Source organism: Myxocyprinus asiaticus, chromosome 33, assembly GCF_019703515.2.
Source record: "Myxocyprinus asiaticus isolate MX2 ecotype Aquarium Trade chromosome 33, UBuf_Myxa_2, whole genome shotgun sequence".
Taxonomy (NCBI): Eukaryota; Metazoa; Chordata; class Actinopteri; order Cypriniformes; family Catostomidae; genus Myxocyprinus; species Myxocyprinus asiaticus.
In genome coordinates this window covers 31672057-31688291 of record NC_059376.1, presented here as the reverse complement: position 1 = coordinate 31688291, position 16235 = coordinate 31672057, and the positions used below count along the sequence as shown (strand labels likewise).

Sequence of the window (16235 nt, the reverse complement as noted above, 5' to 3'; positions counted from 1 at the left end):
ATCAAACATTGACAGTAAATTACTTTTTTAAAGATGTTTCTCTTGTAAAAAATATGAATAAATTATAAATACAAATACATTTATATATAGCTATACATATAGGCCTGTCTATACAGTACATTTGGCTTCTTGGAGGGCTTCCTAGTTAGCACTAAAGTTTTTATGAGTGGAATGCATGTGTATGTTACAGTAGGTGCATATGTGTTTGCATGGGTGTGAATTCAAATACATGCATGTTTACATATAGCATGCCCAGCTGGCCAATAAATATTGATCTTGACCGTCGACAAAAACTTTTTCCCTCTTCAAAACACAACTTAATACAAAAACAGTCCTATGGCAAACCTCTAACCTTAAAGAGCACCTATTATGGTTTTTCAAATATTACCTGTCATGTAGTGTGTTATATAGCTGTTTGTGAATGTAAAAAAGTCTGCAAAGTTTCAAAAATCAAAGTGCACGACAAATGGAATTATTGACTCCCAAAAGAAAGAACCGATTCTGAACACCTGAAATGAGTTGTTAGTAATTCCAGACTTACTTCCTGTACTAACCTACGTAATTTGGTAACAAAAAACCCGCCTCTGGTCTTCATTGGCTGCTTGCGAACAGCTTTGACCCGCCCTCAAACACTACACTAAGCGGTAGAGCAATCACAACAGACTGGGACATCTGGCCAATCAGAGCAGAGTAGGCTCTCTGAAAGGAGGAGTTTAGAATGAATCCTTTAGAACGGATCATTGAACGAGTCGTTTTTGATACTGGGGAAAAAAAGTTAATGCTGCAATTTAAATTATGAGCAAATTAAAGTGTTTTTTGACCTTGGATGCATATAAATCTATTGTATGAGACCTTAAAACAAAATTAGGCACATTTAAAAACCATAATAGGTGCTCTTTAAGGGCAGGGAGAGGATAAGACAAACATTCACCAGAACAATACAAGGTTGTGGCCAGCTGGACAATCTCCCCAGATTTATGATCTCTATGGTGAATACAGTCTGTCTGCAGTTCTCACAATGAGACACAATTTATAGCATCTGCCAGCTGTAGCTCATACATATACTTGTTTTGTCCCTTCAAGCCACCCTTAATTAGGTTGCCCATGATGCCGAATCACTTTGCTTCATAAAGTCCTTGCTGCCATTAAGACAAAAATTAACATATCTGGCTTACACATAGAGTATATCAGGCAAAGCAGTGATAACATTTTAAGGCTGTGGACAGAAATGTATAATTTTACCCTTCCCATGGGGATAAGAGATTGAACCTGCTCTATGATAAGAAACAAAAGACTTGATATTTACAATGGCAAACTCAATACACACCAAAGACAATAAAGTCAACCACAATAGGGTAAGGCCAACAAGGTTGATGTATCCAAACCCTTTTTTCTGTTTTACCTTGGCCGTAGATGAAATGGCTACTTATTCCTGCTTGTCTTTAGTAATAAGCAGCAATAAACGGGGGCATTTAACTTGTGATAAATTATTCTCTTTTTAACCACCCATCAGGGGAGCTGCCACTGTCTCACTGATAAGCTTTATTTATTCTGACTTTTGTTCACCTCTGTCTCTCCCTATGAATGATGTGATCCATATAATTTCCAGCATCAATGAGAAACAGACATCTTACAGTGGTCTCTGGCACAGGAAGAATACACAAAAAATAGTTGAAATGATAAAACTGTCATTCTGACAGTGAATCACAGAAGAGCACAATCATTCAAGACAAACTTGCAGGATGGTCCAAACAACCAATTAGAACAGGAATGCCAAACTCTGACAGCTCTGTCTCCCATGGTCACTAATATCCAGTGGTTTCCTGGGAAAACTTGCCCGAGTTTAACATATTTTGGAACAGCACTCCTGTGGTTCAATGGGAAATTTAACTCAAAGGACATCTTGTTTATTATTTCAGATATAAAACAGTTGTCACAGAGCTAAGGTGTGTATCTACCTTTGGGCTGTCAACACTATTTTGTTTATTTACAAAAATAAATTACGACGTCACGTTTTTCAGTGGTGAAACAGATGTATTTAAGCACTCAGAATGCTGAAATGCCACAAGTTCGCTGATTGCATGTTGAATTTACTGTAAATACTGTATGTTTTCAACATTGTTATGACAACAATAACTATAATTATTAATGTTTCCATCCATTTAACTTCTGCCCTTTCTACTTGATTTTATACATTTTCAGAGTTTCAGTAATTAAATTCAAAACATTTGAAAGTGCAAACAAATACAGCCAGTATCTTTGGCACCACCTCAACTTCACTTAAAAATCTAAGTCAGTAATAAAATGTACAGTCATTTTTAAATTTTAGTGGGTTAAGTTTTTTTTACAGTGTAGTCGGGGCATATTCATCTGGGGAGGATACCTGAGGAGTGATTGCAGACAACTGTGTCATGATCCTGACCTTTTGGTCTGGTTTTATTCGTTATGTGGCAGGATTGTGACAGTTTCCTCCACTTCTCTCTCAGGTTGTCCATGTGCTTTCCTCCTTCCCTTCCTCAGCAGTGCAATCAGCGTTGTCATGGCAGTGCTGATTCGCGCTGCTTGTGATTATTGGCAGCACCTGTGTTCAATCTTCCCTTCTTCTTTATATTCTCTCCTTTGTCTTGTCTTCCCCATCAGATTGTTGTGTTATGTTCAGTCTCCAGTTCCAGTCATGTTGTTTGTATCCTGCCCTGTTATCCAATCGGTTCATTCTCAGTTCCTTTTGTCTTGTTGTTTTGTTTTTAATCCCTAGTGAGAGTTTTTGTTTCCTGTTTGGTTTAGTTTTACTTGTCGGTTTGCCTTCAGTTCTGTTTTTGTCTTATCTTTTATTTCTCCCTCGTGAGCATTTTGTTTGTATTTTGTTTTTGTTTTTTCATTTCAATAAAACACCTTTCATTGCCATCCTGCATCTTGCGTCCTTCCTCAAATATATCATGACAGAACGATCTGACCAACTTTGGACTCAGCGGAGGCATGAGGGGTGTATTTTATTTTATCCCCTTTTCTCCCAATTTTGGAATGCCCAATTCACACTACTTAGTAGGTCCTCGTGGTGGAGCGGTTACTTACCTCAATACGGGTGGCGGAGGACAAGTCTCAGTTGGCTCCGCTTCTGAGACCGTCAATCCACGCATCTTATCACTTGGCTCACTGTGCATTACACCGCGGAGACCCACAGCACGTGGAGGCTCATGCTACTCTCCGTGAACCACGCACAACTTACCACACGCCCCATTGAGAGCGAGAACCCCTAATCGTGACCATGAGGGTGTTACCCCATGTGAATCTACCCACCCTCGAAACTGGGCCAATTTGGTTGCTTAGGAGACCGGGCTGGAGTCACTCAGCACACCCTGGATTCAAACTCGTGACTCCAGGGCTGGTAGTCAGTGTCAATACTCACTGAGCTACCCAAGCCCCGTGGCATGAGGGGTGTTTAATTGAACCCAGCTCCGGCCCTTGAGGAATTGGTCTCCCAATGCCTCGCCCGGTTGCCCGTTCCCTTGGCCTACTTTCAGCACTGTTATCCCGTCGACATCTTTACTGAGGAGTTGGCTGAAGCAGCCTCCAGGTGGGGTATTGATGAGACCATCCTCAAGCTAAATTTTTTTGGCAGGTCTGGACAAGCCCATCCATCTAGAGAAGCTGGTTCGATTCTTCATTTTTCCTTTTGGGATTTGGTGGACCACCTCTGCCGGTTGGCAGAGATGGAACGTCTGCTGTGAGGGTGGAACAGCAAGTCCCAAAATTCCTCTCTGTCAGTGTCTTTGGAGAGGCCAGTCAAGCCTGTTATTGACCACCAGGAGGTGACCAAGTCAGCTGCAGCTTCTTCGGGTGCCTCTGGGGCTTCTCGACGCCATCGCCAGAGGAAGCATAATGCAGACCGCCAGGAGGCGGTGACCATTACCACTGCAGTGCTTCTTACTGCTCGGAAGAGGAGGAGAAGGGCCCCTACTCTTCAGGCGCTGCCAGTGTCCACGGCCACGGAGGTAGTTCCCCAGTCTCTGCTAGTGCCCACGGCCACGGAGACCATTCCCCTGTCACAGCCTGTGCTCACGACGACGGAGGCTGTTCCCCTGTCACAGCCTGTGCTCACGGTCACAGCAGTCATTCCCCTGCCACTACCAGTGCCCACGCCCACGGAGGCCGTTCCCCTGTCACTGCCATTGCTCATGGTCACAGAAGTCATTTCCCTGGTTGATTCCGCTCCCGTCCTGGAGCTGTCTGTCCTCGCTCCTGTCCTGGAGCCACCTGTCCTCTGCTCCTGTCCTGGAGCTGCCTGTCCTCTGCTCCCATCCTGGAGCCGCCTGTCCTCTGCTCCCGTCCTGGAGCCGCCTGTCCTCTGCTCCTGTCCTGGAGCCACCTGATCCCGCTCATTCCATTAAAATATCTCCTGGAGCCTGCTCACCAAATCAAGCCATCATGCCTAGTCGTACTGACACTAGTCAAGCAGCCCCATCAAGCAGACCCGTCAAGTCAAGCAGCCCCATCAAGTCACCTAGCCACTAAGCCTAGCCACTAAGCCTAGCCACTAAGCGTAGCCAAGTCACCAAGCCTTGCCTAGGTGTTCCACCATGGTCTATCCTGCCGATCCCATCCTGGACCATCCCACCAGCACCACCTTAGGCTGTCATGCGGGCTTTGTTCAGGTCCTTCCAGCTGGTGCCACCCTGGTCCTTCCTGCCGGCACCACCCTGGTCTGTCCTGCTGGCCCCTCCCTGGTCCATGTCACCGGCCCCATCCTGGTCTGATCTGCCCTGGTCCTTACCTTTGTTTTCTGATTGTTTTGATTTTTTGTTTCTCTGACTTGTCTGTTCTGTAGTACCCTGCTCCCCACCTGGACTCAATTCCCTGGCCGCTAGACCCTGCTCAATCGTCTGTCCTGCTGGCACCACCACTTAGTTTTCTGTTTGTTTGGACTTTTGTTTCTTTTCCGTGTCTGTTCTGTGTGTTGTAGTGCCATCCACCTGTTTCCCCCACCCTCCCTTCACGCTGTCTGGTCTTTTGTCTAGTTTTGTCTTGTTTGTGGGATGCCTTGGAGTTGTCCATTTTTGGGGGGTGGTACTGTCATGATTCTGCCATTTTGGTCTGGTTTTATTCATTATGTGGCAGTATTGTGACAGTTTCATCCACCTCTCTCTCAGGTTGTCCACGTGCTTTTGTTTTCCTCCTTTCTTTGTGTTTCCCACGGGTGCTGCTCAGCAGACACAATTAGTGTCATGGCAGCACTGATTCACGCTGCTTGTGATTATTGGCAGCACCTGTGTTCAGTCTTCCCTTCCTCTTTATATTCTCTCCTTTGTCTTGTCTTCCCTGTCAGATTGTTGTGTTATGTTCAGTCTCACTGCTCAGCAATGAGCAAATTTGTTTCACTCAGTGGCCAAACTGCAGTGAGTATTAGTGTATGAAATTCCCAAAGACACACATAAATATTAAAAACAGAAGTCAAATTTTTCCTTAATACTTCCCAAAACATACACATAACATAGACAATGATGTATCATAACTTATAGCAGACTATCACAATTCAAACGAACCCAAACACAACATGATACGATAAGTAGATCTTGAAATACACATAGATGTATGTGTATTTTTATGTGTGTGTGCACATGTCCGAGGACTTTGTGTGTGCAAACACACATGTGCTCATCTAAAGGATTGGGATGCTCCTGAACACTTAATATTTCTTTATTTTGTAGTCTAATCCATTCATTTCCAGTGGCTGGTCATTTTTGACCAGGAACACAAGTGTAACAAAGTTAAATAAAACCAACAAAATGTAAAGAAAATGGTCCAAATTTCAGACACCATATGTGAACAAAGACAAGGAATTTTATTCCTATTGGATTAATAAAAATATTTAAAATATAGTCATCCGGGACAAAATGACCGGAACACAACATAAAAGTTAAAGGAACTTATTGATTTTCTGATCCTGTGTTACATTTAATGGCGTTCGAGTCCACAGGACCAGAATGCATTTTGATATATTACATTCTAAACTTTATGACTGGATCAGATCAACCCGTAACATCAACACATGTTGAACTTTGAGGTAATTGATAGCAAGAACGTGATAGTCACCTTTTCAAGCCTATATCTTCTGAAAGCCTGCTGAAGAATTTGAGTGCTATTGATTCCATATATGATTACATATTGGGCCTAAACCAAAACATACTGCAATCCTGAGAATAGCACTTTTCCAGTTTGTTGGCCACCTTTGAAAATCTATCAGGTAGCCAGCATTTATCTGTAATACATGGAAGCCAATAAAAACTGCTCACATTCCTGTCTTGACAGTTTTCTTCCTCCTGTGGATCCTGCCTTGTCTTATTATCTGGCTTTCCATTGTATTATTATGGTGATAAGGTACAGGTAGGAGCATGGCTTATGTTCCAGAGTTTTTTTGTTTTGTTTTGTTTTGTTTTGTTTTGTTTTGGTTTTTATTTTTTATTTTTTTTACATATTTTTAAGTCCCTCCTCTCTTCCTGTAGCTTCCACAAAATCCAACAGAGAGACTTTGTTCATGTGAAAAAAGCATTGTGGAAACTCGAGCACAACTTGGTAAACAGTGAATTGAAACTTGCGTTTACATTCTGTGTCTGACAATGTTGTGTGAACTGGCAAATTTCAACAATTACACTGTTTGAGATAGATTTTGCCAAGCACACACTGAGTAAGCCCAGAAAGCAGCAAAACCCACAGTTGCTGTTGCTCTTTCTTCCTCATCAGGTCTTGACCAAAAAATTGAAAATGCCTCCCGAAGGAAAATAAACACGATTCGGCCCAGTGAAAGCATCTGTCCTTCTAAACGAATATAAAAGATCTAACTGTTTAAACAGCTGTGAGGATACTCTGTGCTTTTGAACATTTTGAGAGACAAGCACTGAAATAACACAGAGCTCGGAGTAACCACCCAAGGGTCAGATATTAGACAAATGACAAATATCTTTCTGATGACACAGCAGCATGTGCGTGAGGTTGTGTACAGGTTTTCATGCCATGTGAACCTAAACCCTGATCTACAGTTCATATTGAGTTCAGTTATACATTACCAGTCAACAGTTTGGACACACTTGACTGGATTTGTTTGAATTTAGGATCTAAATGACTTTTGATCTAAAGGCTTACGCTTAAATGCTTAAAATTAGTTATGTAAAGAAATATACATTGTACTTACACATTAATTTCTTTTAGAGATGGGAAATGTAACGAGTTAATTTCTGTGATTAATATTTTTTGTGTAACATGTAAAAGAAAATTATGCAGTTAATGCAGTATCAATTTTTGAAACTACACAATAGGAGAAAGGTATCTCGAGTTGTTCCTGGCAGGCTACTCAGCCTTACGGCTCCGATCAGTGTGGGGGTGAGGTTAGGGCATCTTCTGCCTTCCAGGAAAAAACCCAGGCACCTTCGTACAATGGCCAAAACTTCACTAATATTTTTACCCACTTTCTGTGGCTAAAATAAATCTTCAAGAGGTACACGCTTGACTTGACTGAACATCCTAGCACAGAAACTGATTGTCTGGAGCAGTGCATGCTTATTCATTTCGTGCAATGCATGTCCCAGGCATAATAAACACAGGAGCGGATTTACTTTACAGAGAATGAAGACTTCACGTGCAAGCAGAGAACCAGGCGTGCGAGAGAGACGGGCAAGCAGCCGTACTGTATCTCTTCGCATCGCACGAATACGCTCACTCACTTTCTTCTGAACCAGTGTCAAAAGTGAAACCACCAGAGAGAGACCCAGCGTGTGCGCGATGGAGACTGAGAAGGGCCTGGCCATTCAACAAGCTGCAGGCAGGTATACTTTTAGGGACTGAATAGCAGCCAGAGAAAATTATAGTTTTGAGATTTTAAACTTCAGCAAATTAAACTTCAGCATTCAATATGTTTTATATCTGTATGCACAATGTCTAATACTGCATTGGCAATGTACACTTAAAGCTGAAGTATGTCATTGCTGCGACACCAGAGCCACCAAACGGAATAGAAAAAATTAAAGGTGCTAGATGTAATATTTTTACTGTACTAAATCATAAAATGACCATAATATGTCATTAGAGAATTAGGAAACATGCTAAATTGAAATACTAGCTTCATTGATAACAATGCTACAGCCAGTTTATTCTACTTTGAAGTTTCCATTCCGGGCCGGAATTTCTGTTTATGTTTTGGCCTGTGTGATCCCGACCACTGCCCACTCACTAATAGTATTTCGACACCGCCGGGTTGCCAGATTTGAACAAGTTTGCAGGCAAACAATACTGCATGTTGCAGCCATGGAAGCCAGCAAACGAACTCGATCAGAGATAACAGATTCCACCCGACCTAAAAAAACCTCGCCATCCGTCTAAAAACCACCATGAACAGAGGCGTAGGAAAACAAGGATAAATATTGGAGATACCTTTGGAAGATGGAAACAGCTTAAAGCCCAGAAATTCTTTAAAACGGATGCTGAGTTGGCAAATTTTCTTGTCAACATTCTGGCAACCCGCATGAGCTTCAAGTCTGGGGCGGGGCAGATGACTCTCCAATATTTAGAATTTGGACTGCAGTACCCATTTCAAATGCTTGTTGTCAATCTTACATATAGCACCTTTAACTTTGTTTTAAAAACAGCTTTCTGAATATGCCCCCATCTGCCACTGGTCAAACAAAAAGATAGCCCCGCCCCCAACTCACGCCATTGGTCTAAGCAGGATTGCTCAAAACAAACAGAGGCATTTTCAAAGCGCCACAGAAAGACAGTGCTTACAGTTTTCGAGAAAATGTACCAATGAATGACTTACTTATAGTTGTCTCTGCATATAAAGCTTGGATAGGAGAAAGTATTTTAACACAGAAAAAGTTACATACATCAGCTTTAAATTTCTCTTGGCAAGTTTGATGAATGGAATCTGCCCATTTGATCCTACTGTATGTTTTAAAAAGAGTCAACTGGAAAATAGCAGAAGATTTTGCCCAAATTGTAATTAACCTATAACATGTCCACTGATTTTATGGCATGTATACATATACTTGTATCAAAGATTGATACCTGTAAAAATGTGTCTAATTAACTATCAGCAAAAAAAAACAATTTTTTACAAATTCTTTGAGACAAAGTATAAAGTAAATATATTTATGATTTTTTAATGTTTGTTTTAGTACCACAATTTAATCGCAATTAATCACAAAAAAACTGTGTGATTAATTAGTTTAAAAAACTGAATCGATTTACAGCCCTCATTTATTTAAAAAACTGAAAGTTTGATTTAAACATGTTTTTTCTTTTTTGTTGGACTGGATAGTGAGAGAAAAGCAGCCAACAAGTGCCCAGCATACATTGGAACTCCTTTCATACTGCTTAAAGAATATCCCAGGTGGGTTACTTTATGAAGTTGGCAAAGAGAACATTCAGAGTGTGTACAATTGTAATCTTTGTGGAAGCTAAAATATTAAATATAATATAATTGGTCACATAACTCCCATAACCCGATTTCTTATTTCATAGCTTTGATCACTTAATAATTAGGGCTGTCAATAAATAAAAAATTGTAATTGAATTAATTACATGATTAGTCGATTAATTAATCAAATTACTAACAATTAATTGCATATATAAATATTTGTTGAGAAAGCCCCTCACATAAAAATAATTACATATATAATGATTAAAAAATTATAAATAGTAATATTTAATATTAATGTATATTATAAAAAATAATTCAGATAATTAAAATGCATTATTGCATTAAAATGCATTATTGTGGCAGATGAATAAAGCATTGATAAGACATTACAAAAAGTGGCTTTAGAAGGCAATTTATTGTTTATTGCCATATTTTTCGACATAAGCCTATCATTGGCCTACAGCCCACAGAAATCCATTTTGCAACTGAAATGGTCAATCTGTCCAAGATAGATTTACTATAAGGGATTTTCAATGTAAACATACATCTGATGGACACTTTTAGAACGACTCACTTTGCATTACGTCATAAACATAGCCATTTTTAGGACGCTGATGTGTCAAGTTAAATGTAGTCCAAACTTAAGGTGTGTTCATATCACGTCGGAATTACCGGAATTCTGAGATTCTGACTTGTAAAAGTGTTCACGTCTTCAAAGAACTCGTAATTACAAGTTGTAAACCCTGAATTCTATGAAAGCACCGACTTGACAGTCGTGATGTCATGTAAAAATGGATGTTTGTGGTTTGGTTGTCTGTACAGCTGCAAGCTGCTTACTGGAGTTTCGCTTATTGCCCCCTGCTGAAAGCAGTTGGTACTTCAAACTAAAATTGCTTAGATGGAAGGAATATTCCATATTGCAGTCCAGGGACATGATGAATTTTTTTAACACGTTACTTTTTATCTAAATAATTGCACTAAATTAAAACATTAAATTGACGGCCCTATTAATAATTATTCTAAAATGTGGAAAACAGTGATAATAGTGAAAGAGTAGGTGTATCCATGGTAGTGTAACTTAAACTATTTTTAAGCTCAGTACACACATACTTATTATGTTACAAACACATCCATAAACACCCATCTATAACCCAAAATAAAACAATGCTTTTTTTTCTTTTGTAACTAAAAGCCAATCTTGAAAGCACCAGGACAATGTTGCCCAGCATTCAGTGGCAAACATATTCACATACACAACCAGATATAATCTGGTGTTTTGAAGTGAACAGATATGCGTCCTGTCCTTTGCCACTCTCAAAGAAGCATGACAACAACCCTCTTATGGATGAGGCAAAAAGGAGTTTCAAACTTTTCTCAAACAACCTTGATATGGACTTTTTTCCTCCCTACAATCTCTCTTCTACCAGTCAACGTCAGTCATTATTTTTTCCAATTGTCATTCGTTTCTGATATAGCGTGGCTCGTCAGCCCCCTCTGTCACGCCTTTCATGTTGCAGGTTCTCCCCTACGCCCCCTCGAGAAGTTCTGATGTCCTCTGAATTTAAGCTCAAGTGTCTCTTTTCCCGCCCGCTGCAGTGCACGAATGGAGGTCCTTCGCCTTGGCGGCCAATTACAGAGCAAGGTAATGAGCAGCCACGTTCTCCTTACAGCCCAGATTGACACTCTCTCCCACTCATTTGTCAACAAATCAGGATGGATGGCATGGGGGCGATACTGAGCCGGAGGTGTCGCACTCAGAGACGTGGTTGCCGAGCAGCATCTCCTGCTCGTTATCATTGACAAGTTGTCTGGCACTGAGAGATTTGCAAATCCTTCGCCTTTGTCATCTCATGATCATTTGTTCGTGATTCGGTACTTATTCCATGCATAGCCTAACTGTTATAGCCTACTCAGGTAGACTAGGCCTACTTTTGGCATTTGTCTGTGGACTGCATGGTAACTAGACTTATATAACAAAATCAGTGGCTGTAACTTAAACTTAAGATATAAAAAAAAATACAAAAATGAAATAGTTTTATGTGTAGGTATTCATACTGTACATGAAATTGTCACAAGTCAGAGCAGGGTTCAATATTAAGGATGGCCTTGGGCCAGTATAAAAGAATTTAGGGTCAATTGACACGTGTTTTTTCGCTTGCAAATGCAAACATTTGCATTGTTATTTTTTAGGATGTATTGAATATCACTGTCGAATTGCAATGATTTAAATGTTACAACTGAAACATTATTTAGCTAACATTAATGAGGACTTGCCGAAATTGTGAGAACGACTCGTGATTATCTTGGAAGCATCAGTATAAACATATCTGTAATGTTTCAAACCATATCGTCATTTTCCAGCTAAAGTATTTCAATTTATAGCCATTATGGAGTTACATTATCCTTTTTTTTTTTTGTTAGAAAAAACTTAAGCTGTATCCCAAACGACACACTATACACTTACAAAATGTACTATGCAGTCAGCCATGTAGTGTATGAATTTTCAAAGTATGCAGCCACTAGTTTTAGCGCACTATCCACCCTCAGTTCAACACTTATATCTCAATAATATTCACACAGCATTGTATGATGGTAAAGTGCTTAACTCACTTTTGTAAGGTGCTGTCTTCACAGAAGTTTCGCTGTCATATTCTCCATTATTTACAATTGTTTTGCCAGATCACCGGTAACTCCGCCCCTTCAGCCACGTACAGCAAGCCACATGCGCTGAGTGCACAAAGTGTCCAACATTCCACACTCTGTTTTGACAGTTGAAAAAGTGTATTATCCGGGTACTCGTAGCACACTTCTTTTTGTTGCATTTTCAGTGTAAACTACTCGCACTACTTACACTTCAGAACAGAAGTGTGTGGTTTGGGACGCACCTTTAATGAAAAATATATTTGCTATAGCAAATATTAAAATATGCTGCAAATTCTTTCTTTTTTTTTTTTTAGCATATTGCATAGTGGTGGGGACAATGAAAAAGCATACAATTCTTTAAGGCACAGTTAATAAGAAATTTTGTTGATAGATTAACTTATTAAGAAATGCGTATGGGTGCAAGCCCATGATATTTCTAGTGTGAGTAAACAATTGTATGTGATAAGGCATGTTAACAACACATAAAGATTTTTATATTGCCCTGATGTAGCAAATTAAACGTTAAAAGTAATATTTAGATTAACGCAAAAAAAATAATGAATTAATTACCGCCGAGTTTTTGCTACATTTATTTTCAAGCACAAAAATGACTCTGACTCTAAACTAGCATTTATAATGTTTCGTTGGTTTATTATTATTAGTATTATTATTATTATTATTATTATTATTATTTGTTTAAGTTTCAGTCTTGCATAATGGCGTATATTGCCTTTAATCAATTTTAAACTGGTCTACACTTCGCCCCCAACCATTCACCATTCACTTTGATTTTTATTAAGAAAATATCGTCTTGAAGACAAAAGGTTTGTATGGTTGGTTGTTTATATCATATGAATGCACTGTGCAGTAAAATAACAGCTTATTCAGCTAGTCAGTCATGTTGTTGGCTTGAATAAACAGACAAAGACACTGTGAAAAACTTACATGTTTCTTTGTGCTCCTCTGGGCCAGATGAAGTCTGTGCATCTGCCAACAGCCCAGGCAAGCCAAAGAGCTTCTTCCCAACATCCTCAGCTACCTTCAGGGCACTTGGAGAACCAGTAGGGACATAAGCGCCCCCAAAGTCAAATTCTTTCCCCTCCACATCTGTGTAGCGGAGGTGGGGTGCTGCCTCTGGTTCCAGACATCCCTTCAAGCGCTTGGCAGGGAAGAAGGCAGACTGGTATCCCCCACCATCACGCTCCTCTGGTGGGGAGGAGAACGGCCGGAAGGCCCCCACCCCTCCATGGTTGAGCATACCCAGTGGAGAGCAGTCAAGATTGGGTGGAGCAAACTGTGGGTGAAGGTGGAGAAGTGGGGTGGGAAAGTCTCGTGTAGGGAAACCTCCTTGGCGATGGTACATGGAGGCAAAAGTGTAAGAACCACTGGGGAATGAGAGATGCGTGTCTTTTTCCAGAGTGACTGGCACTCCAAATGGCCGTGGAGGCTGACAAGGTACAGAGGCATCGCGTCCAGCCTCAGCTGTTGAGGCCAGGACCATGAGAGCAGGGGAGGTCAGCGGGTTAGGCATGTAGGAGGAGTTCTCCATCTTAAAAGCAGTCCGATGAAGGTCCATTTGAGCAATGTAGTGTCCACCCAAACTCTGTGTAATGTCGTGAAGAAGTCTGAACGGCACTGGACCAAATGCTTATAGACTTAAGGTTTAGAGACCAGTCATTCTCTGATAGAAATCTGTTAGAATAAAATTTAAAGTCAGTTTTCTGAGCTTGAAAACACATATAAAAATAACAGTATACTGATTTATTAAAGAAAGGAAAACTGGAAGGTGCAGATTGAAGTGACAAAAGAAAAAAGTCCCTAATAGTTTGTATTTCAATACTACTACTTTCTTTCTCTCTTTTTTTAAATTGTCACATGACTGAAACGGTAGCATTTTGTTGATAGATTAACTTATTAAGAAATGCGTATTGGAGCAAGACCATGATATTTCTAGTGTGAGTAAACAATTGTATGTGATAAGGCATGTTAACAACACATTAAGATTTTTATATTGCCCTGATGTAGCAAATTAAACGTTAAAAGTAATGTTTAGATTAACGCAAAAAAATAAAAAAATAAATAAAAACAAATTAATCAATTAATTAATTACCGCCGAGTCTTTGCTACATTTATTTTCAAGCACAAAATGACTGACTCGTTGCCTTTGTTTATAATAATAATAATAATTATTATTATTATTATTATTATTATTATTATTATTATTATTATTATTATTATTATTTGTTTAAGTTTCGGTCTCGCATAATGGCGTATATTGCCTTTTATCAATTTTAAACTGGTCTACACTTCACCCCCAACCATTCACCATTCATTTTGATTTTTATTCTTGCTGTTTAAGTTTCTATTATTGTTGTTACTTTTAAATTAAAGGGCAACGGTCTTGTTATCGGCTAATTTTCAGTTTAATTTTTTTTTTTTTTTAAATACTGGCGATATCTTAAATGTTTTTATATATTTTTTTAAATCGAAAACAACTTTAAATAATTACGTATTTATTGCGTTGGATAATAATAATAATAATAATAATAATAATAATAATAATAATAATAGGCTAATAATGGTTTAGATATGAAAGGGACTTTTGGATTAAGTGAACTCAAATTATAGGCTATTTATATTAAAAAAAAAAAAAAAACATTTATTAAATGTGCTGGGATTTTTACTTTTTACATTTCCAATGTATCCCACGTTAGATTCGTTATTAATTAGTTGTATTACGAACAGATTGCCAGAACCACTTGCGTTGCTAAAATAAAAATAAAAACTTGTGTAGGCTCTACACTGAAAGTTCGCAAATAAGCACAGAAACGATAAAAGCAGTGCAAGAGCAATGCTACATTTAAGACGTTCAAAGTTTGTCTTTGACTAAAATCAGAGTATCTAGTCGTTCAAAGAAGTATCTAAATATTTTTCTTTTAGATTCTGCAAGATGTTGAATTTACGTCAAAATGTATGTCGTTAATTATCCAGTTGAATTAGACAGTTTTGGCAGAAAAGTAGTCAGAAAACTTTAATTGAACACATAATTTGATGCATCTTACATTCAAAGTTTAACTTATAAAAGTAAACTCAATACCTATCCTAAGACAACAACAAAACGTAGTAGCCTAGATAAACGTAAACATCTAGCATAAAGATCAGTTTGGAAAACTTAGACCTGCGAAAACATACAATAGCCTAAATATTGCCACCCAAAATCACAATCGTGAAATATGAGAAAGAACGGATCATTGTAATACTTACAAAACTGTCGTAAACAAACATCGTTATTAATATCAAACTGCTTTTTATCCAAGCACGAATTCAGACGTAGTCAGTCAAAAGAGTTTGCAGATGAGGTTTAGGTCGTGTAGGTTTAAGGATTTGTGTTGTTTAGCGCGTGCCACCGCTGAAAATTATGCAGATGCGTGTGATGTTTCAAGATCCGATCCGCGCGCACATCTGTTAATGCACGCGAGCCACTCACTGTACAGCCATGCTCTCTCTCTCTCTCTCTCTCTCTCTCTCTCTCTCTCTCTCTCTCTCTCTCTCTCTCTCTCTCTGCTCTCTCGCTCTCTCGCTTTAGCCCGTCCCGCTCTGTTAACTTTAAATTTATCATCTTCCACCTCTCTGTCCGACTTGGATATTTTGTCAAACGCTTTTAGATTTACGTTCAGCGCCTCAACAGTAAATAATGTTAGTTGATCTATGGCATTTAAATGAACAACAAAAATGTGCCAGATGTTTACCATGCTGGGCGCTCTGTATTAATGTTTCTTAGGACAGGCTCGGTTTGTACGGGTGTCCATCTACTGGTTAAACATCGAATAGCACCATTGGTGGGAAGGTATGGGCATTCAGTTCACTTAATATGCTACAGAATGCGTCCTTCAAAATACAAAACTGTGACAAACCTGACATTTGGGAAGAGGTATAGTAAGAGGACTTCTTCCAGGTTATGTCAAACAGCTGTTAATGTTCTGCTCTTTGCCCAACGGAACCTAATTGCAGGGTCTTCTTAGCTAATGATGTTGATTTGACATGATGCCCACTATATGTCTAGTGCTCTGCTTGAACATGAATCATGTATGCAAATCAAGCGTTTAAGTAAGACAGCACATATAGCATTCTATCCTGACATGAAATGTTCACTTGTTGATTGGATAATTTAGAATTTAGGGGT

At 39.3% G+C, this 16235-nt stretch overlaps 1 protein-coding gene across 6 annotated transcripts in view; it reads right to left on the bottom strand.

The window, feature by feature from the left end:
* The window catches only part of LOC127424494 (E3 ubiquitin-protein ligase RNF220-like), a 54506-nt gene extending 39005 nt beyond the window's left edge, over window positions 1-15501 (bottom strand). For all 6 annotated transcript variants that reach the window (XR_007894483.1, XM_051669770.1, XM_051669771.1 and 3 more), the window contains exons 1-2: window positions 15317-15501; window positions 12998-13744 (exon numbers count right to left, since the gene is read on the bottom strand). Coding sequence is in view for 5 of the 6 variants with exons in the window: in XM_051669770.1 (XP_051525730.1) it covers window positions 12998-13628 (631 nt within the window). In the remaining variant the exon portion in view is untranslated. The remainder of the gene's footprint in view (window positions 1-12997; window positions 13745-15316) is intronic.
* Window positions 15502-16235: the final 734 nt, after the last annotated feature.